A 21,488-nucleotide genomic window follows, 5' to 3' on the forward strand; every position below is an offset into this window, starting at 1 on the left:
AAACATTTTCTCACTAGAAAGATGTTTTACATAGCTGTGGTGCTACACAGTCATGCTCATAAATAAATGGACAGACCAAAAAGCAGATGTACTTGCTTTAAGACTTGGCTGGTGCAAGACACAAAATAAACTGACTGTGGAGCCAGATGGCTGCAAACAGAACAAAGAATGCAAAACGGAAATAGTCTAACTCAGTGTTTCTCAACCACTGGTATGGGTACCATCAGTGGTACTTGAGGTGGTGTCTGGTGGAAGTCCCAGGACCCCTGCCACCTGGCAGTGAGACCAGGAACATGATGCAACAAACAGCAGGAGGAGGCTTGACTTAGTAGGACAAACTCCAAAGCATGCTTTTCTGTGGTTGAAAAAGCCTCCTCCCATCCACTCTGAGCCTCTTATTGGTCATCACCAGTTACTTCCAGTGGTCCTTCAACTAGGTGGACCGCATGAAGTGGTACAGCAGAGAACAAACTTTGAGAAACACTGGTCTAACTACAAAATCTACACAAAACAATGCTATACATGGAACATGGAACTACATTTATGATGTAAAAGCAGGGGAGCCCTGGCCCTTAAGAAACTGCCAAAGTTGGTCAACAGAAAAATACAGTGACTAGACCCTCAATGAAGTTAAGAGTCTTACCTCAGAGTCTGCATCTCCAGAGGTCTCCAGCTGTTTCAAATTCACCACTCTCCAACTGCAGAAAAATAACTTCAAGGTTAGGGCAATTCCTGCACATCTGCTCTCCAGTGCATTTCATCAAGACAGGACCTCCAAGCCTGTGCTGCTTTGCTATTGCTTCCTCCTCACCTGCTGGACTTGGGGGGGGGGGGGGAAGACCACACTCTACAGTCAAATGCTCAGCTAAACAAATACAAACACAGCTTTCAACTTGTGACTGACAATTTGCTTTCTAAAACCGATTCATGTCTGAGTTCGCATATGGCAGAAGCAAAGAGGAGATGTGGCATATCTCAGTGGCTGAAAGCAGGCAAAACACCCAAATCAATAATCAGGAAGAGTGCATGTGCACCTGTGTGCGAGCGCACAAAAGTGTGCAACTAACAAATGCACTCTCATCCATGGCCAGGCCTGTCTGGTTTCTGCACCTTCAATACTGGCGATATGCAATGCAGGACTCAATTACAGATAACCTCAACCTTCCTAATGCTATTCATATGGAACGAGTGGACTGATAGAATATTGTTTCATATTTTAACAGTATGCTATATTCAGTGCCATGTGGTTGAAAAGTGGCTTAGGAAATGGAAAGGAATTTTGCTTTTCTTGCCTATTTTCAAACATGCCAAGGCAACCATGAGGGTTAAAAACTGCTCCAACACCACAAACTTAATTTAGAAAAGTCAGGGTTATTACAATAGCTAAAATGAAAAGTCTTGCTACACAGGTCGACTCAGGTAAGAATCAAGCCACACCAGCAGAAAGCCGAGTTACGTTTTGAAAAAGTTTGCTACCTGTCCCCATTCCCATCATCAGGACTCAGAAGTAGGCACTGCACCACTGTCCAGAATATGACCATTGCTGATGTCATGGCTGTCCCGTGTATTTCAGTTATATCCAGACTGAGAAAATGGCTGCTGACCTTCACAATGCAAAGCTAGGAAACTGCCATGCCCAAAGCCATATGGGGAATTTTGAAGGCAGCATATTGATGAGGCATTGCAAGAGGAATCACTAACTAGATTTCACCTATACTGCAGCAGATCTGGTGTCAGTGTTAACCCAGCCCTGAAGTGCACACACCTTGGCGTCAAAATCTCTTTATACTGGAGCTTCTCCACGCGTGCAGCTGCAGCCATTGACATTGGGATCACTATATTGTTGATGTCATAGGAACACTCCATTTTCTTCTTCTTCGCAGGCTGGTGAAACCAGAGAAAACATCAGGAGGAACACACAAAACAAAACAGCAGCTCAATAAGTCATCAACCAGTCATGTGGCAGTTGCACTAGTTAACATATTTCACTTCCAACTTTATAAGCAAACACATGACTAACCAGTTGAGTCTGACAATCCACCATCAGCACACCGCCATGTCCTATAGGTCTGCACCAACATGTCAAGATAACCCAAGAGACTGCAATAATGACAGTTTCCATGTTCAATAATCCGTTTGCCAAGTTCTTGTATTGATTGATCAAACTGCTTTTTGTATATACACGGTATATACATGGTTGCCCTGGTATCTGCAGGAGTTCCATTCCAGCATCCCCCATGGTTAACTGAAACTGAGGATACCAGGGAATGCCCCCCCCCACCCTCCAGAGGCAAGGGTAGCTCTGCCCCTTCACCTCTGGAGGGTTCTCTGAGCCCAGCAGAGACCACAGACATCCATCTGTGGCCTCTGTCAGATCGAGCCAGACAGTAAAAAAGCACTACTTCCAGTTTTTCCATGGAAGTGGAAGTGACATTTTAAATTAAAAACATCACTTCCAGTTTGATGGAGAAACCAGAAGTAGCGTTCTAGGGTGTTTTTTTACTAGGGAGGACCCTCTGGAGATGATGGCAGCAGAGCTCTCCTCGCCTCCAGAGGGGTCGGGATGCAGGGGGGACCCCCACAGACTCAATAATAATAATAGTAATAGTAATAATAATAATAATAATAATAATAATAAAACTTTATTTTTATCCCGCCCTTCTCCCTAACGGGACCCAGGGCAGCTAACAACATATTAAAAAAAAAAGATTTTAAAAACATTAATACATAGCAGATAAAAACATTTAAAAACACATTACAGAGGCCATAAAAACAGTAGTCAGATTAAATGACAGAATAAAAGAGCAAGTCACTGAGGAATCAAGACTGTAAAAAACTAAAAGATGTATAAAAATGTTAAGAAGGCCAGAAATCAGAAGGCTTGTTTAAACAACAGTGTTTTCAGGCCTCGCCGAAAACTCTCAAGAGAGGGAGCCATTCTCAAATCAAGGGGAAGGGAGTTCCATAATGTTGGTGCCACTACCGAGAAGGCCCTATTTCTTGCAGCCGCCCCCCGGACCTCCTTGGGTGGCGGCACTTGCAAAAAGGCCTTCTCTGATGACCTGAGATGGCGAGCCGGATTGTACGAGAGTAGGCGGTTAAGATATCCTGGCCCAGAGCAGTATAGGGCTTTAAAGGTCAAAACCAGCACCTTGAATTGGGCCCGGAAACGAATGGGCAGCCAATGTAGCCCCCAGAGAAGCGGACTGACAGAGTCAAACCGCCTGGCTCCGGTGACCACACGGGCCGCCGCATTCTGTACTAATTGTAGTTTCCGAACCGTCTTCAGGGGCAGCCCCACATAGAGCGCGTTACAGTAATCTAACCTTGATGTCACCGTGGCATGGATCACCGTGGCCAGGTCTGCACGATCCAAGTACGGTCGCAGCTGGTGCAACAGCCGAAGCTGAGCAAAAGCCCCCCTAGGCACAGCCGCCACCTGGGATTCCAGGAGCAGCTGCGAGTCCAGGAGGACCCCCAAGCTGCAAACCTGCTCCTTCAGAGGGAGTGCAACCCCATTCAGAGCAAGCCAATAATTCAGCACCTGCGTCGAGGATTTCCGAACCAGGAGAGCCTCTGTCTTATCCGGATTTAATTTCAGCTTGTTAGCCCCCATCCAGATCCTCACTGCTTCCAGACAGCGCTCCAGGCCCTCAACCGCCACCCTGGAGTCCGGAGGAAAGGAGAGATAGAGCTGGGTGTCATCAACATATTGATGACACCTCACTCCAAACCCCCGGATGACCTCTCCCAGCGGTTTCATGTAGATATTAAATAGCATGGGGGACAGAATTGAACCCTGCGGCACCCCGCACCTCAAGGGCCAAGGTGTCGAACAGGAATCCCCCAGCACCACCATCTGGGACCAACCCTCCAAGTAGGAGCGGAACCACTACAAAACAGTGCCTCCAACTCCCAACTCAGCCAATCGGCCCAGAAGGATACCATGGTCGATGGTATCGAAAGCCGCCGAGAGGTCCAGCAGGACCAACAGGGACGCACTCCCCCTGTCCAGTCCCCGGCGTAGGTCATCCACCAACGCGACCAAGGCAGTTTCCATCCCAAAGCCCGGTCTGAAACCAGATTGAAAAGGATCCAGATAATCCGCTTCATCCAAGACCCTCTGGAGTTGGGCCGCCACCACCCGCTCAATTACCTTGCCCAGAAACGGGATGTTGGAGACTGGCCGATAGTTATTCAACACAGTGGAATCCAGGGAGGGCTTCTTCAGGAGGGGGCGAACCACTGCCAGCTTCAAGGCGAGCAGCAACGTCCCCTCCATCAAAGAAGAGTTGACCATCCTCCCCGTCCACTCAGCCAGTCCCCCCCAGGCCGCTCTAATCAGCCAAGCTGGGCAAGGGTCAAACAGGCAGGCAGACGGCCTCACACTCCAAAGGATTCTGTCCACATCCTCAGGATGCACAAGCTGAAAAGAATCCCACAATACTGGACAAGCAGTTGCCAAGGGGACATCATCAGACATTGTCAATGTAGCATCCAAGTCGTGACGAATACGATCAATTTTATCTGCAAAGTGTTGGGCAAACACGTCACAGCGGCTGACCGCGTATTCCTCCTGGACTACCGAAGGGGCCTGATGAAGGAGGCCCCGCACCACACGGAACAGCTCTGCCGGACGGCTATCAGCAGACGCATGGTAGCAGAGAAGAACGATCTCTTCGCTGCTACCACCGCCACGGAGTAGGCTCTATAATGAGTTCTACTCCGTGTTCAATCGGATTCATCACGAGTTTTCTGCCACCGTCGCTCTAGACGCCTGCCCTGCCGCTTCATCATTCGCAGTTCCTCAGTAAACCAAGGAGCCGCTCCGAGTCTGCAGCGTGGCAGAGGTTGCTCCAGAGCAATCTCATCCACAGCCCTGGACATTTCCCCATTCCAGAGGTCGACCAGGGTCACAGATGAGGCGCCAGTCTTGGCAGTGGGAAAGTCCCCCAGGGCCCTCAGGAAGCCTTCAGGATCCATTAGCCTCCGGGGGCGGACCATAGAAAACGGTCCCCCGCCTCTGCGGAGGTAGGAAGTCGCAACAAGCCTAAAACCTACCAGGAAGTGATCTGTCCATGACAACGGAGTGATGTTGATCTCCTCTACCTCCAGATCATTGCCCCCATGCCCAGCTGTAAACACCAGGTCCAACACGTGTCCTGCTGTATGTGTCGGGGCCCAGATCTTCTGGGACAGGCCCATGGTTGTCATGGCAGCCATGAAATCCTGAGCTGCACCTGCCACAGGGGCCTCGGCATGAACATTGAAGTCCCCCAGCACTAACAGGCGGGGGGCCTTCAATGCCACCCCCGAGATCACCCCAGTCAGCTCAGGCAGGGAGACTGTTGGGCAGCAGGGCAGGCGGTACACCAACAGAATCCCAATCCTGTCCGGCCCTCTCAACACCACATGCAAGCACTCGAACCCAGGAGACTGCTGGACAAGGCATCTGGTAAGGGAGATGGACTCACGATAGACCATTGCAACTCCCCCTCCCCGTCCCTGCAATCTTGGCTGCTACAACACCTGGAAACCCAGCAGACACAGTTCAGAGAGACTAACGCCTCCCTCCCCGTCCAACCAGGTCTCCATAATGCATACCAGGTCGGCTTTCTCATCCAGGATCACATCCCAGATGATACAGGTCTTGTTATTCACCGACCAGGCATTCAAAAGCAGCAGCTTCAGATCCAGGGACTCACCGCCAGGACCACCAAGTATCCGAGAATTGGGGGAAGGACCAGAAGGCGAGATGATCTGCCTACGATGAACTCTCCTTCTCCTGTAACGGCCTGTCCGACCCCCACCACCATATCTCCCCTGGCCCGTCACACTCTTGATAGTGGCACCCTTCCCTTCCCCTGAGCTCCCTCCCGAGAGAACAGACATGTGGCGAGGCCCATCTTCTGATACTGGCCTGCAGGCAGATCCTCGGCTGTTAAAATAACTATTGCTCCACTCTCCCCAGCCTCAAACAAAAGGGGAGAATCTCCGACGACTGTTGATTGGACCACTGTTCAAGATGGCAGCAGATCTTCCGGGCACGATCCCCAGGCTAAGAGCCACGGGCCAAGAGCCCCTTTGGCTCTTGCCCTTTGGCTCGCGCCAAAGGCTCGCGCCTCTGGCAAGCCCAGCAGTGATGTAAATACCTGCCAGGGAAGGGAGGAGGAAAGCAATCAGGCAAGCAGGTGGACAAGCTTGCAGACTCCTCCCCTCAGCCAGCCAGTCCCCCAGCTGGGCCTGATGGGCCCTATCCAATCTGTGGATATGCGGATACGACCCCCCACCCTGTAATTCAAAAGACCATCTGAGGTTGCATGAAGTCATTATGAGGCACAGAATGCGATGGGGAAAGGTCCAGGACATGGTGGGACTTGAAGTATTTCAGACAGCATCCTATAGGCTGGGGTGGCTGAACTTGCTCAACGTAAGAGCCAAATACGATAAAACTTCAGATGTTTGAGAGTTGCAATGTTCAAGAGATATTTAAATTCTTAAATATATTTACTCACCATGAACGTTAAACCTGTGTTTTAATCCTGTGGACTCTCAGTTAAAACCCAGTGAATTGTTATAAAGTTTGAAAATATTTTATTACCTTCTATATCAATTGTGATGCAAAAAGGAGCTCAGCCAACAAATTTCTGTGAGCCACACATTACGTGTCAAACAGCTGCTTGTGGCTTGTGGCCTGCAGTTTGGCCATCCCGCTACAGACCTTTCCGCCAAAATTGAACTACTCTCTGTGCCCATCAAGTGTATTTCATTGCACTTTATTTGCATTTATTTATGCACTTTATTTATCAATGAAGTGTATTTCAATGGGACCAACTCCACATAATAGAAAGGGAAAACATCCTTCTGCTCATGACAAATACAGAAGCAGAGTAAAGGAGTAGATTCAATTCAAGTTTGAAAGAACAAAACATCCTGTAAAAGTAGTTCTGCATTCCTAAACACACTTTACTTGGTGGAAAAATAGGAGTTAAGTTTGAGGAGCATCCCCCAGAAACACTAAGTCAGGGGTGTCAAATATGTGGCCCCCAGAAGTTCTTTATCTGAACCTGCATCACCACCAGCTGCTGATCTGCCAAGGTGACACTGTTGAAACGACAGTCCTAATGATGATTGGGCTCTAAATAGGGTCAAGATTAACTTATTTTCTCTTCTGTCATTTGTAGCTAAGGAGTTCCTAAATGAGAAAAAAGTGCTTATTTCTACTCATGGCCTGTTAAGTGACATCACTTCCAGCTCTCAGCAGGCACAACGAATGCTATTCAACCCACTGTATGAAATGAGTTTAAGAACATAAGAACAGCCCCACTGGATAAGGCCTTAGGCCCATCTAGTCCAGCTTCCTGCATCTCACAGCAGCCCACCAAATACCCCAGGGAGCACACCAGACAACAAGAGACCTGCATCCTGGTGCCCTCCCCTGAATCTGGCATTCTGATACATAGCCCATTTCTAAAATGAGGAGGTTGCATACACATCATGGCTTGTAACCCGTAATGGATTTTTCCTCCAGAAACTTGTCCAATTCCCTTTTAAAGGCATCCAGGCCAGATGCCGTCACCACATCCTGTGGCAAGGAGTTCCACAGACCAACCACACACTGAGTAAAGAAATATTTTCTTTTGTCTGTTCTAACTCTCCCAACACTCAATTTGAGTGGATGTCCCCTGGTTCAGGTGTTATGTGAGAGTGTAAAGAGCATCTCTCTATCCACTTTATCCTTCCCATGCATAGTTTTGAATGTCTCAATCATGTCCCCCCTCAGGTGCCTCTTTTCTAGGCTGAAGAGGCCCAAACGCCATAGCCTTTCCTAATAAGGAAGGTGCCCCAGCCCAGCAATCATCTTAGTTGCTCTCTTTTGCACCTTTTCCATTTCCACTATGTCCTTTTGAGATGTGGTGACCAGAACTGGATGCAATACTCCAGGTATGGCCTTACCATCGATTTGTACAATGGCATTATAATATTAGCTGTTCTGTTCTCAATACCTTTTCTAATGATCCCAAGCATAGAATTAGCCTTCTTCACTGCCGACGTACATTGTCGACACTTTCATTGACCTGTCCACCACCACCCCAAGATCTCTCTCCTGATCTGTCACAGACAGCTCACAACCCTTCAGCATATGTGAAGTTTTGATTTTTTGCCACAATGTGCATGACTTTACAATTACTGACACTGAAGTGCATCTGCCATTTTGCTGCCCATTCTACCAGCTTGGAGAGATCCTTTTGGAGCTCCTCAGAATCACGTCTGGTTTTCACCACTCGGAAAAGTTTGGTGTTGTCTGCAAACTTAGCCACCTCACTGCTCAACCCTGTCTCCAGGTTATTTATGAAGAAGTTGAAGAGCACTGGTCCCAGGACAGATCCTTGGGGCACACCGCTTTTCACCTCTCTCCATTGTGAAAACTGCCCATTGACACCTACTCTCTGTTTCCTGGTCTTCAACCTGTTCTCAATCCATGAGAGGACCTGCCCTCTAATTCCCTATCGAGTTTTTTCAGCAGCTTTTGGTGAGGAACCGTGTCAAATGCCTTCTGATATATAATGTCCACGGGTTCTCCCGCATCCACATGCCTGTTGACCTTTACAAAGAATTCTACAAGGTTCCTGAGGCAACACTTACTCTTACAGAAGCCATGCTGATTCTCCCTCAGCAAGGCTTGTTCGTCTATGTGTTTTGAGATTCTATCTTTGATGAGGCATTCCACCATCTTACCCGGTATAAATGTTAGGCTGACCAGCCTATAGTTTTCCGGGTCCCCCCTCTTTCCCTTTTTAAAGATAGGCGTGACATTTGCTATCCTCCAGTCCTCTGGCACTGTGGCCGTTTTGAGGGACAAGTTGCATATTTTAGTCAAGAGATCAGCAACTTAATTCTTCAATTCCTTAATAATTGTTGGGTGGATGCCATCAAGGCCCGGTGACTTATTGATCTTTAATTTATCAATGAGGTCTGAAACATCTTCTCTTTTAACCTCTGACTTAATTCCTCGACCAGGAGGGGCCGTTAGGGTATCTGCCCGAGGTCTTCTGCCATGAAGACAGATGCAAAAAACTCATTTAATTTCTCTGCAATCTCTAAGTCTCCTTTTATCTCCCCTTTCCCTCCCTCACCATCCAGAGGGCCAAACGCTTCTCTGGCATGTTTCCTGCTTCTAACATATTTGAAGAAGCTTTTATTATTCCCCTTAATGTTGCTGGCCATGTGTTCCTCATAGTCTCTCTTGGCCTCCCTATCACCTTCTTACATTTCTTTTGCCACAGTTTATGTTCCTTTTTATTCTCCTCATTAGGGCAAGACTTCCATTTATGGAAGGAAGCTTCCTTGCCCTTCACAGCCTCTCTAACTTGGCTCGTTAGCCATGCAGGCACCCTCCTGCATTTAGTGGAGCCCTTCTTCCTCTGCTGGGCCTCTGTTACTGTTGTTTTAAGCAGCCTCCATGCACTCTGGAGTGTTTCGACTCTTTTTACCTTCCCTTTCAACCTCCTTCTAACCAGCCTCCTCATTTGAGGGAAGTCCGCTTGTCGGAAGTCAAGGGTTTTTGTGAGAGCTTTGCCTGGTATTCTTCCCCCGACGTGCATGTCGAAACGGATCGCAGCATGATCACTGTTCCCCAATGGCTCCGTAACATTGACATCTCTAACCAGGTCCTGAGTACCGCACAATATTAAATCCAGAGTCACCTGTCCTCTGTTTGGCTCCATGACTAGCTGCTCTAAGGCACAGTCATTTCGCATGTCAAGGAATTCGGTCTCCTTTTCATGACCAGAACACAAATTGACCCAGTCAATATGAGGATAATTGAAGTCCCCCATGATTACAACCCTGTCCCTCCTTGTCACCTCCCTGATCTGTTTCCTCATTTCAAGGTCCCCATCCGATTTCTGGTCTGGAGGACGATAGCACGCCCCCAGTATTACATCGCTCCACAGGCCTGGTAATTTAACCCATAGAGATTCTATGGTCGAGTCAGACCCACCTTCAACCTCTACTTTGCTGGATTCTATCCCTTCCTTAACATAAACAGCCACCCCACCTCCAACACGCCTCTCCCTGTTCCTCCTGTAGAGTTTAACCCGGGATTGCAGTATCCCACTGATTCCCCGCATTCCACCATTCCACCTTTATGTCAATGTTTTCCCTAGTCACCAGACATTCCAGTTCTCCCATCTTTGCTCGGAGACTTCAGGCATTTGCATAAAAGCATTTGTACATGGAATGCCCCAAGATGGGCTGCTTATTCGCTCCATTATCCCTGAATCTTCTAATTGTGCCAAACCGTCTATGACATCCCATCATGCTACCATTCCCAATTTCTTCTCCTACTCTGCCTTTGCCTTGTTGTTCTCTAACCTCCCCATCCTCATCCCATAGGGATGAGGAGTCCCAAACTGGATGCCCCTCAGCTCCTGTCGGCCTTCCCCCAGGGATCAGTTTAAAAGCTGCTCTGCCACCTTTTTAATGTTATGCGCCAGCAGTCTGGTTCCATTCTGGTTCAAGTGAAGCCCGTTCCTCTTGTACAGGCCCTGCTTGTCCCAAAACGTTCCCCAGTGCCTAATCTAAATCTAAACCCCTCCTCCCTACACCATCTCATCCACGCATTGAGACCCCTGATCTCTGCCTGTCTAGCTGGCCCTGTGCGTGGAAAAGGTAGCACTTCAGAGAACGCTACCCTTGAGGTCCTGGCTTTCAGCTTCCTACCTAATAGCCTAAATTTGGCCTCCAGTACCTCCTGGCTATATTTGCCCATGTCGTTGGTGCCGACATGCACCACAAGCGCTACCTCCTCCACAGCACTACCTTTGACACTCCTGCACTAGGCTGTTATTACCGTTATACTAATCAGCTGGCTAAAACAACTCACCAATGCTGAACTGCTGGCAGCCATGGAATTGCCAGGGACTTGGCTGGAGTGTTGAGCAGGAGTATTTTCTAGGCACAGAGATGGCACATGATGCAAAGGACCAGGCTTGTGGGTCTGAGGGCTGGGAACAAACAAGTTGTGACTGACAGCCCCTTTCAACAGAGAACCTGTTAAAGAAACATGCAATTAAAAGACCCCGTCATTTCATAAGTCACAGCCCTTAAGGACTGACACACCAGGAGACACTAGCTCAACAACATCTGGTCAGCAACCACAAGGTAGATAAATGGTCTGCTAGACTTTCCAGAAAAACCTTGTATTTAAAAATAAAATGTAGTTCTTCCAATAATCGGATTGGGGGAAATTAAGTTGAAATATGAATTTGAAAACATTAATTTGAAATATTACCCTTACACCATAAAATTGGTTTGCCGGTGCCTTGGCTAAATCTCCAAACTGTTCTATGCAAATCAATACAAAAATTATGAGCAGAGGCACTTGGCTAGATAAGCTGGACTAGATTAATCTTTGATCTGATCAAGCAAAGCAAAGGCCCTCATTTAGAACTGCCCTTGCTTTGATAATTTACCAAAAGATAAATTATGCTTCTTATATTTGATATATATTTACCAGGTGCAGTGAGAGATGATGAGCAAAAGTTGTTAGTAACATCTTTCATTCCCCAATGGGACATCTTCAAACTCTTCAGTTTATGGCTTAGCCTTTGGTCCTCTCTAAGTAAGGCATCAAAGTGTAAATGAAGAGGGTTGCCTATAAACAGAACAAGAAGATATATCTGCACAACTGCACTTGCCATAGCACTCATACATACAACGCTTCTACTGTTCCAAGTTCACTGCAATCAAGTTCATCCCAATTTCACACACTACACAATATGCAAAGCCATGTGGACTAGCAGATGTGATGACAAAGGCTGAGCATCACAAAAAGCAGGACTAAAATTACACTTGAACCTGGTCTCCAGATAAACAACTCTGGACACTGATCAATAGTGCCAAGGACCACACATCTCTACAGCCACAGTGATAACATTTGCATTCATTCCTGGTACTTACTAAATAATGCACTTCTAGATTAGAGACTTAATGCATGTTTACTTGTAGCCTTAAGTGCAACTACTCCACAGTGCAACAACAAGCCTAGTCCAAGATGTCACAAGGATATACTTTTATGACAAAAAGACAGGGTAAAAATAAGGAGCAGCTTCTCAGGCAATTTGAGACTTAGAATTTGACAAGCAGCCATCATCTTTGAGCTCAGTGCTGGGACTGGAGACACAGTGGTCACCCCAGAAGCATTCAAGTCAAAGATCTCACTGGGAGGCAACTTCCATCTATGGCTGTCCCTGCCAGATCTCAGTCTGGTTTACCTGCTTTGATTCAATACTGTAAAGATACGAGGATTTGAGGGCATTAGTAGGGAGCGATGTGGGAGTACCTAGGGAGGTACGTGGGGTGGCGGCAAGAAATAGGGCCTTCTCAGTAGTGGCACCAACGCTATGGAACTCCCTTCCCCCTGACTTAAGAATGGCTCCCTCTCTTGAGACTTTTTGGCGAGGCATGAACACCCTTCTGTTTAAACAAGCGTTCTGGGTTCTCAGCCTTTTTAACATCTTTTCAACATCTTTTAATATTTTTTACAGGCCTGATTCTTTTATGATTTGCTGCTCTATGCTCTTTTTACCTATTTTTTATCCAACTGCTGTTTTTACTATATGTGTTAATATGTTTTTATTTGTTTTAAACTATGTTTTTAACCTGTTTTAACCTGTTGTAAGCCGCCTTGAGTCCCTTCGGGGAGAAAGGCGGGGTAAAAATAAAGTTAGTAGTAGTAGTAGTAGTAGTAGTAAACTATAACTTAGGGTTCAGAGAGTTAGGAAATCACATAAAGAAATTATGGGAGATATGGCACTGAACCTCTGCCTAGAGAAAGATCAAACGGGGACACCAGCTTTCTTTGACAGTTTTAAGGTCCACAGATTTATGACTATAAACAAATGGCAGAGCAATTCCATTTCGGACTGTCTCCATGGGCCCTGGGGGCACTGTCTCTCAAAAGATTAGGAACCAGAAACTAACTGTGGTAGAATGGCAACCATCATAAAAATCATCAGACCCAAAAAGGTGCAAATGTATCCTCTGGGAAAGGACATCAGAAGGTGCCAATGTGATGCTGACAAATAGCCTAGGGAGTACACCAATTCCTTTGTTCAGGGAGCTTGGTAAAAAAGGTATAAAAGAGAGGATGCAAAAAACCTTGTGGCTCTTCCCTTTGTATAGGCCACCTTGCCTGCTGTTGAGGAATATGCCCTGCCTTCACTGCTGGTGGGAAAGCAGAGAAGGCCATCTGGGACATCATGGACAGACTGCCAGAGATCACTCCTAGAAGTTAAGTTGTTCTTGTTCTAAATAAACTGTCTCTATATACCTGATGTGTATTTCCTGACTGAAAAGGAGCATCAAGCTAAATGCCTTGGGCTAACTGGTCATTCACAAAATAAAACAGGAGCAGATTAGAACCTCGGTATCCGGCTGAGCCTTTTAGAGTATAAATTCAAGCAGAATTTCTATTTGCATAAGGAAAGCCTCTGTGGGTCAGGAAATGAAAGTTGTCAGATGGCAGAAGCTGCAAATAAGAAAAGATCATTTTTTCCTGCTGTTTTGCCAGGAAGCTCCTAAATGCTCTTTCATAAAAATGTGTCCTCCTGATCCATCACAAATAACTTCCATTCCCTCAGTTCATCTAGTGTCCCAAACTGACGCTAATTTAACTAATTTAATTTAATAATTAAAAATAATTTAACTCTTTGCTGGGTTCTTTGGCCAATTCATAAGACTTGGTGTTTGGGTGCAGTGCATTTCCAAAGACAGAAGGAAGCATAGTATGGGGCCTGTTATATCTGGCCCCACTGGGTGGCCTAGACTAGGATGGCTACGTGACCCACTGTGATGAGTTTGCTAGACGTTTTGCAGATAAAATTGCTCCCATCTGCCTTGACTAGGATTCAACATAGACAAAGTCTATGAAGGTACCCCAGGCAACTGCTTGTCGAGTAATTTAGGGTTCTTTACAGTTTAGATGGCCCAAGAATGTGAACAGGATTCTTTGGAGTGCAAGACTGGTTGTCTGCCCTTTTGATAATTGCCCAGCATGGTTTATATGATCAGTCCAGAGTGGTATGGAAAGCGTCATGAATTTAGAGAGGGAGTGCTGCCTATTACCATTGCCTATTACCATAAAGGTGGAAGCAATTCACCCCATCTGGATCCCACTATTTTAGACAACTGTAAGCCAGTATCCAACCTTCCCTTTTTGGGCAAAGCAATTGAGAGGGTGGTGGCTTCCCCAGGGAGTCTTGGAAAAGACAAATTTTCGGGATCCCTATCAATCCGGTTTACATCAGGCTTTCGGACCAAAGCATCTTTAGTAGATTACCTACATCAGGGGCTAGACAGGGGACTGCATCATGCTGGACCTCTCAGCAGCCTTCAATATCATTGACCATGGTTGTCCTCAGCCTCTCACTTGTGGGATGCCCTCAGGGTTCCAATGCTATTTAACATCTACATGAAACCACTGGGAAAAGTCACCAGGAGATTTGGAGTAGGGTGTCACCAGTATGCTAATGATACCCAGCTCTATCTCTCCATCAGATCCCAGGGGAGCTGCTGAGGAGCCAGAGCACTGCCTGTTGGTTGGGGTCTGGATGAGGGTCAATAAACAGAAATTAAATCTGGACAACACAGAAGTCCTCTTGGTTCAGAAACCTGCAATGCAGGTATTAGAGACCATTGACCTGTTCTGGATGGGTTACACTCCCTCTGAAGGAACAGTTGCGTAGCCTTGGGGCCCTAGATCCCAAGCTTCCACAGCTTCTCCTGGATGCCCAAGTGGCAGCTGTGGCCAGAGGGGCCTTTTCCCAGCATCGGTTTGTGTGTCAGCTGCAGCCGTATCCTGCCTCAGTAACATCCCATTTAGACTACTGTTAATGCACTCTATGTGGGTCTGCTTCAGAAGACAATCTCGGAAATTGCAGCTAATGCAGAATGCAGAGGCCTGTGTGTTCATAGGGGCTCAATGGCTTCAGCTGATCCACCACTACAGCGGCTACATTGGCTACACATTTGTTTCTGAGCCCAATTCAAGATGCTGGTACTTCAAGCCCAATACAGCCTAGAACCAGTTTCTGAGGGACCACTTACTCCCATATAATCCTGCCTGTCCTTTTCAGGTCACTGGAGACAGCCTTCTTCTCCACTGCTGGGAGAAACTAAAGACGCAGCGGCAAGGAACAAGGCCGTCTCAGTTGTGGCACCACTTTAAAGGAGCTCAATGTCAGAAAATCTAAAATCTGCCCCGTCAGCAGACAGTTTCCAGTGAGGCCAAAACACATTTTACATTAGCTTTCGGGGGTGGGTAAGTATGGGATATTTTATCTTTATCTGGCCTGCTGCTTTTATTGTGTATGTATATGACTAAAATATGCAACTTGTCCCTCAAAACGGCCAGGGTGCCAACGGATTGGAGGATAGCAAATGTCATACCAAATTTTAGAAAGGGAAGGAGGGGGGACCCAGGAAACTATAGGCCGGTCAGCCTAACATCTATACCAGGTAAGATGGTGGAACTGGTTGAACTGGTTGAAGAACTGGAAACAGAGAGTGGGTGTCAATGGGCAATTTTCACAATGGAGAGAGGTGAAAAGCGGTTTGCTCCAAGGAACTGTCCTGGGACCGGCGCTTTTCAACCTCTTCTTAAGTGACCTGGAGACAGGGTTGAGCAGTGAGGTGGCTAAGTTTGCAGATGACACCAAACTTTTCCAAGTGGTGAAGACCAGAAGTGATTGTGAGGAGCTCCAGAAGGATCTCTCCAAGCTGGTAGAATGGACAGCAAAATGGCAGATGCGTTTCATTGTGAGTAAGTGTAAAGTCATGCACATTGGGACAAAAAATCAACACATATAGGCTGATGGGTTCTGAGCTGTCTGCGACAGATCAGGAGAGAGATCTTGGGTGGGGGGCTGGACAGGTCGATGAAAGTGTCGAACCAATGTGCAGCGGCACTGAAGGAGGTTAATTCTATGCTTGGGATCATTAGACAAGGTATTGAGAACAAAACAGCTAATATTATAATGCCATTGTACAAATCGATGGTAAGGCCACACCTGGAGTACTGCATCCAGTTCTGGTCACCACATCTCAAAAACGATATAGTGGAAATGGAAAAAGTGCAAAAGAGAGCAATAAGATGATTACTGAGCTGGGGCACCTTGCTTATAAGGTCACAGCGTTGGGACCGCTTCAGCCTAGAAAAGAGGCACCTCAGGGGGAATATGATTGAGACATACAAAATTATGTATGGGAAGGATAAAGTGGATAGAGAGATGCTCTTTACACTCAACCATAACACCAGAACCAGGGGACATCCACTCAAATTGAGTGTTGGGAGCGTTAGAACAGACAAAAGAAAATATTTCTTTACTCAGTGTGTGGTTGGTCTGTGGAACTCCTTGCCACAGGATGTGGTGACGGCATCTGGCCTGGATGCCTTTAAAAAGGAATTGGACAAGTTTCTGGAGGAAAAATCCATTAAGGGTTACAAGCCATGATGTGTATGTGCAACCTCCTCGTTTTAGAAATGGGCTATGTATCAGAATGCCAGATTCAGGGGAGGGCACCAGGATGCAGGTCTCTTGTTGTCTGGTGTGCTCCCTGGGGTATTTGGTGGGCCGCTGTGAGATGCAGGAAGCTGGACTAGATGGGCCTAAGGCCTGATCCAGTAGGGCTGTTCTTATGTTTGCTGCATTAATATTTTTAGCTTGTTGTGCATTGCTTTTTAAATACTATCACCTATGGGTAGTGATTTTTCAGACTATTTTTTCGCATTTTGGTTTTTGACAAAAAAAAATGAGAAGTGCAGGAAGCAGTGTTTTTATTTCATTGTCATAGAAAAATCACATTGTTACCTACGGGATTTTAGAACTGTCATACCACTTGCTATACTGGCTTTTAAATTATGTTTTGGATTTAAATGTTTAAATGTCTGGAACTTCTATTGTATTTATCAAGTATTGTATGCTGCCTTGAAGTTGTGTAAGGGTAGGATATAAGTGTTTTAAATAATTAAATAAATAAATAAATAAATAAATAAATAAATAAATAAATAAAAGGTGCCGTTGAATCCTGCTTTTTCAGTTCCCTATTTTCATTACTTCATGGATTGGGCTCTCTCCTTAGTTTACCAAGGCTCCTGAAGGGAGCAGCAATGGCTGGAACACAGAGAAGGAAAGGCCTGAACATCATGTCATGTTACCCCACCTCACACCTCTCTTTGCTGTCCCACCAGCTTAACTTTCCATTATATTGTTTAACCAAGGGTTAATCACTTGGGAGATCTTTTAAGAACCACCACCAGGATATAACTTTTGAAAATAATTACTGTCAATTGTTGTTACCTAAGCAATGTTTCTATATTGCCTTACATCTTTTCGGGATGAAGTGGCACCATATACATATCTCAATAAATAGGATAGCCAATCAGCCTGTTCCTGTTTCAATCAAGAAAGCTGTGGTCTTTCAGACCTCAGTACCAGGGTTTTAAAAACCAGGTTCTGCCTTAAGGCAGTATTTTTGGAATCAAGTGTGTAACTTCTCCCACTGTTCCAAGGTGCTTATCTGATGCTCCTTTGTATTTGAAGAGCTACCAGGTCTGAAAACATATGGCCCTGGAGACTGTGCTGGACTCTGCCTACCAATCCCTATTCAGCAAGAGTTATACAGGCTTCAACTTGACTATTTCATGCTCTTAGTTCCAAATACTCTGCCATTCTTTGATTCTCTCCTCCAGACCTGGAAATAACTCCTGTGGCAAACTAGCTTAAGGTGTTGAAGACCTCTCCTCACAAGATTGATCCTTTCTGTGAGATCTTCTAGGGCAGCAATTTTCAACCTTTTCCATCTTGTAGCACAATGACAAGGCACTAAATTTGTCAAGGCACACCATCAAGTTTTTGACAGTTGACAAGGCACACCAGTTGACAAGGCACACCATGCTGCCTAGTGGGGGGCTCACATCCCACTGATCCTACTAATAAATGATCTTCACCCAAATTCCTGTGGCACACCTGTGGGCCACTCGCAGCACACTAGTGTGCCACGGCACAGTGGTTGAAAATGGCTGTTCTAGGGAGTCCCTCATGTGGGTTCCGCCTCCTCCCAAGGTGCAGCTGGTGATCTGGCAAGAGGATGCTCTCTCTGGCACCCTTGCTTTAAGAAATTCTTTACCCTGTAAGGAGACAGAGACCTTCCCATTGCTGATCCGTCAGTAGTTGCAGAGATCTATGTTGATGTGCTATGATGCTGCCCAGTTTTATGGTATGTTGGTGGTAATACTTTTGTTTGTTGAATTTTTGCTGGTGACTGTTTAATATCGATTTTTATGTTTTTAAGTGTTTTTATTGAAAGCCACCCTGACTCTTGAGGGAAGAGCAAGGGATACAGGTTGAGCCAAATTATCACTAGATTTTGCATCCATGGATTTGACTCAACACAAGTGGCCATCCATGTGGAGCTGCTTAAAAAAAGTCCCTTTAAATGTTTCCTCAACATGAAATAAGTGTGGGAGAGAGGAACTTCCCTTACCTCACGCAGCAAGCTGGCGGGTAGTCTTCAGGCGCTCAGAAAGCTATTTCCAGATCGTGTCGCACCCCCCCTCCATTGTGGAAACTACCCCACAGAAGGAGCTGCCCAGCACCTTGCACCTGGTTCCTGCTGGTCTCTCTCTCTCTCTCTCTCTCTCTCTCTCTCACACACACACACACACACACACACACACACACACAGAGGAGGCTCTGCTTTTCTAAAGCCTCTCGGTCCCCTTTCCCTTCCCACTGCCGCCACCACTCTGCGCCCCATGAGGTCTGCCCCTCCTCACAAGCTGGTCTGGGCTCAAAGTCTGAAGAGCCCCCTCCCCAGCAGCGCTTCTGCAAAGCGACTGGCTGAGATTTCCAGTCTCCTTGGCTGCCAACTTGCTTTGGGGCTTGCTCACGTTCCTTAAGAACACTGAAGCAAGGAGGCTTCACTCAGCACCCACAAGATGAAGGGCCAGACAGCCAGCCACAAAGCTTCCCTTGATCCCCAACACACGAGGAGGAGGCAGAAGCCCAAACTTTCCCCTCTTGCTTCAGTGTTCTTAAAGGATGTGAGCAAGCCCCCCAAAAGGCAGGCAGCTGAGGAGACTAGAGATTTCAGCCAGTTGCTTGCAGAAGCGTCCTGGGGATCTCTCTTTAAATTTTCCTCCCACTTATAAGGAGGGGGCGGACCCTGTGAAGGGCGCACAGTGGCTGTGGCGGCAGCAGGAGCGAGGGAGGAAGGGGACCAAGGGGCTTTAGGAAAGCACAGCTCTGTGTGTGTGTGTGTGTGTGTGTGTGTGTGTGTGTGTGTGTGTGTGTGTGTGTGTGTGTGTGTGTGTGTGTGTGTGTGTGTGTGTGAGTGAGAGAGAGAGAGAGAGAGAGAGAGAGAGAGAGAGAGAGAGAGAGAGAGAGACCGACCGACCGACCGACCGACCGACCGACCAGCAGGAACCAGGGTGGTCAGGCTGCGAGGTGTTGGGCGTGTGACATAATCTGGAAACTGCTTTCCGAGCGCCTGGAGAGTGCCCGCCAGCTTGCTGTGCAAGGTAAGAGAAGCTATCCCCCCCCCCCGCACACACACTTATTTCTTGTTGAGAAACATTACACGGACGTTTTTACAGTGGGTTTTTGTTACTGCTGGAAAAACATTTCTGATTTTGCTACACGTGAAATTTTTTATCAGCCAGGTTTTGGGGAACAAAACCCCCATGCACAAGGAGGTTTGACCTATAAATCTTTAGCATGAAACACATGAAGCTTTAATTTTCCAGCTGCCTTCCATCATGTCACTGCACACTGAGCCAAGCTTTGTCAGAAAAAGTCAGCTTTTAAACTAGTTTTAGGCAAGGGCAATGTCTGAGAGTTGCTCTTACCTCAAAGGCCCATGAGCACAAATACAGCAGAATATTTGTGATAAGGAAAACCGTTCAAATTTTGCTGAAGTCACAGAAAATGTTTCACTTGGAAACTGCACTCTTTGTGTTCCTTTGCAAAGCCACTCTAAACGTCAACACTGATTTATTATCCACTTAAAATAGTTCTTTACCACCATTCAGTTCCATTAACAGGACTATTCAAGGCAGCTAGCAACATAAAAAGAGGAAACAGTGTAACAGAAATCAAGATTAAACATCAAAATTAAATCCCCAAAGTTGAGTTGGTTTATGTTTTCAAATAAGCCTTAGTTCATTCTTCAGAAGAGCCCTCCTGCTAAACAAGCAGCAAAAGAAGTAAAAGAGAACATCTTCCAGAAATGTGGCAGGTGACATCCATGCCAGGATTCCCCACTGAAAGAGAGAGATAATGGAACTAGCAGTGAGTTGCATGCACTTGTGCCTGCAGAGACAACAAAGACAGGTCACCAAAAGAGGTTGGACAGCATTTCACATGAAGTCACTACCTTTACTCACCATGAGAAAAGGAGAGTATAGGATGGAATCCGGAATCCAGGAGAGCGACCCGCTCTTCCAAAGACATGGTCTCTGGATCTATGGTCTGGATGGAGGCCTTACAGTCACACAAGATGCAGGAATTGGGCAGTTCACAACTACATCTCATGGTAAGAGGTTTCTGTGGCTGAAATGAAAAGGAGATTAAAATGGCTACTTATCTACAGTAGCAAGTAGACAGCTGAGTAGTGCAGTGCCCAAGAGACTGAGCTGGGAGAGCCAAGACTTCGCTAGTTCGCATCTGCTATAAATTCACAGATGGCCTTAGACAGGCCGCTCCCTCTAAGCCTCAGCTCCCCAGCTGCAACAAGTGGATCAAGAATATTTAATCACAACAGCCCTTCAAGAACTACATCACAATGATGCATACCAAGTGCTCTGCATGCTCAGACAGCACTATACAAATGCTAATTTCTAAAAGAGCAGCTTTCTGTTTTAGACACAAGTTAAGGAGACTATAAACCCAGAAACAAGACTTCAAAGAGGAAATACACCCACAAGTTGTGGGAAACGTTTCCTTTTCCATACACACACAGATGCCCAAGCTCCACAAAACACATGCAATCGAGTAGCTCTCAGTGCCAGATATTCAACAGCAGCAATGAGGGTGGGGCATAAAAAGAGCACAGTTTCCCTTCTATAAGATGATCCCTTCTGCTGGCTCTTCTGTTGGCAAATCTTCAGTTTTTATTAGTGGAATATTGACTGACATCTAAGAACACACACAAAGACTGTGCCTATGGCTCGCATGATATTCAACCAGCGCAGAACATTTCCAGTTTATTTTTTCACAGAGCCTTTGTACGGTGCTCAGGTACTGTCTACATACTGTCCAGCAGTTCAATAAGTTTGAGCGTCTCCATGTGGGGTGAACAAGTGAGATAGGATTGGGATTTTGTGGATGTTCTGCTCACCTTGCTGCCCAATAGTCTCCCTGCCTTAGCTGATCAGGGTGTTCTCCAACACAGCACTGGAATGCCCCCACCTTTTGGTCTTGGGA

At 46.4% G+C, this 21,488-nt stretch overlaps 1 protein-coding gene across 1 annotated transcript in view; it reads right to left on the minus strand.

Annotated features, from left to right (window-relative positions):
* The window catches only part of LOC136651243 (KAT8 regulatory NSL complex subunit 1-like), a 51,615-nt gene that overhangs the window by 4,009 nt on the left and 26,118 nt on the right, over positions 1-21,488 (minus strand). The window contains exons 6-10 of the mRNA XM_066627468.1: positions 20,450-20,615; positions 11,519-11,659; positions 10,889-11,055; positions 1,766-1,884; positions 644-698 (exon numbers count right to left, since the gene is read on the minus strand). Of these exons, the coding sequence (XP_066483565.1) occupies positions 644-698; positions 1,766-1,884; positions 10,889-11,055; positions 11,519-11,659; positions 20,450-20,615 (648 nt within the window). The remainder of the gene's footprint in view (positions 1-643; positions 699-1,765; positions 1,885-10,888; positions 11,056-11,518; positions 11,660-20,449; positions 20,616-21,488) is intronic.

This window comes from Tiliqua scincoides, chromosome 5 (assembly GCF_035046505.1).
Source record: "Tiliqua scincoides isolate rTilSci1 chromosome 5, rTilSci1.hap2, whole genome shotgun sequence".
Taxonomy (NCBI): domain Eukaryota; kingdom Metazoa; phylum Chordata; class Lepidosauria; order Squamata; family Scincidae; genus Tiliqua; species Tiliqua scincoides.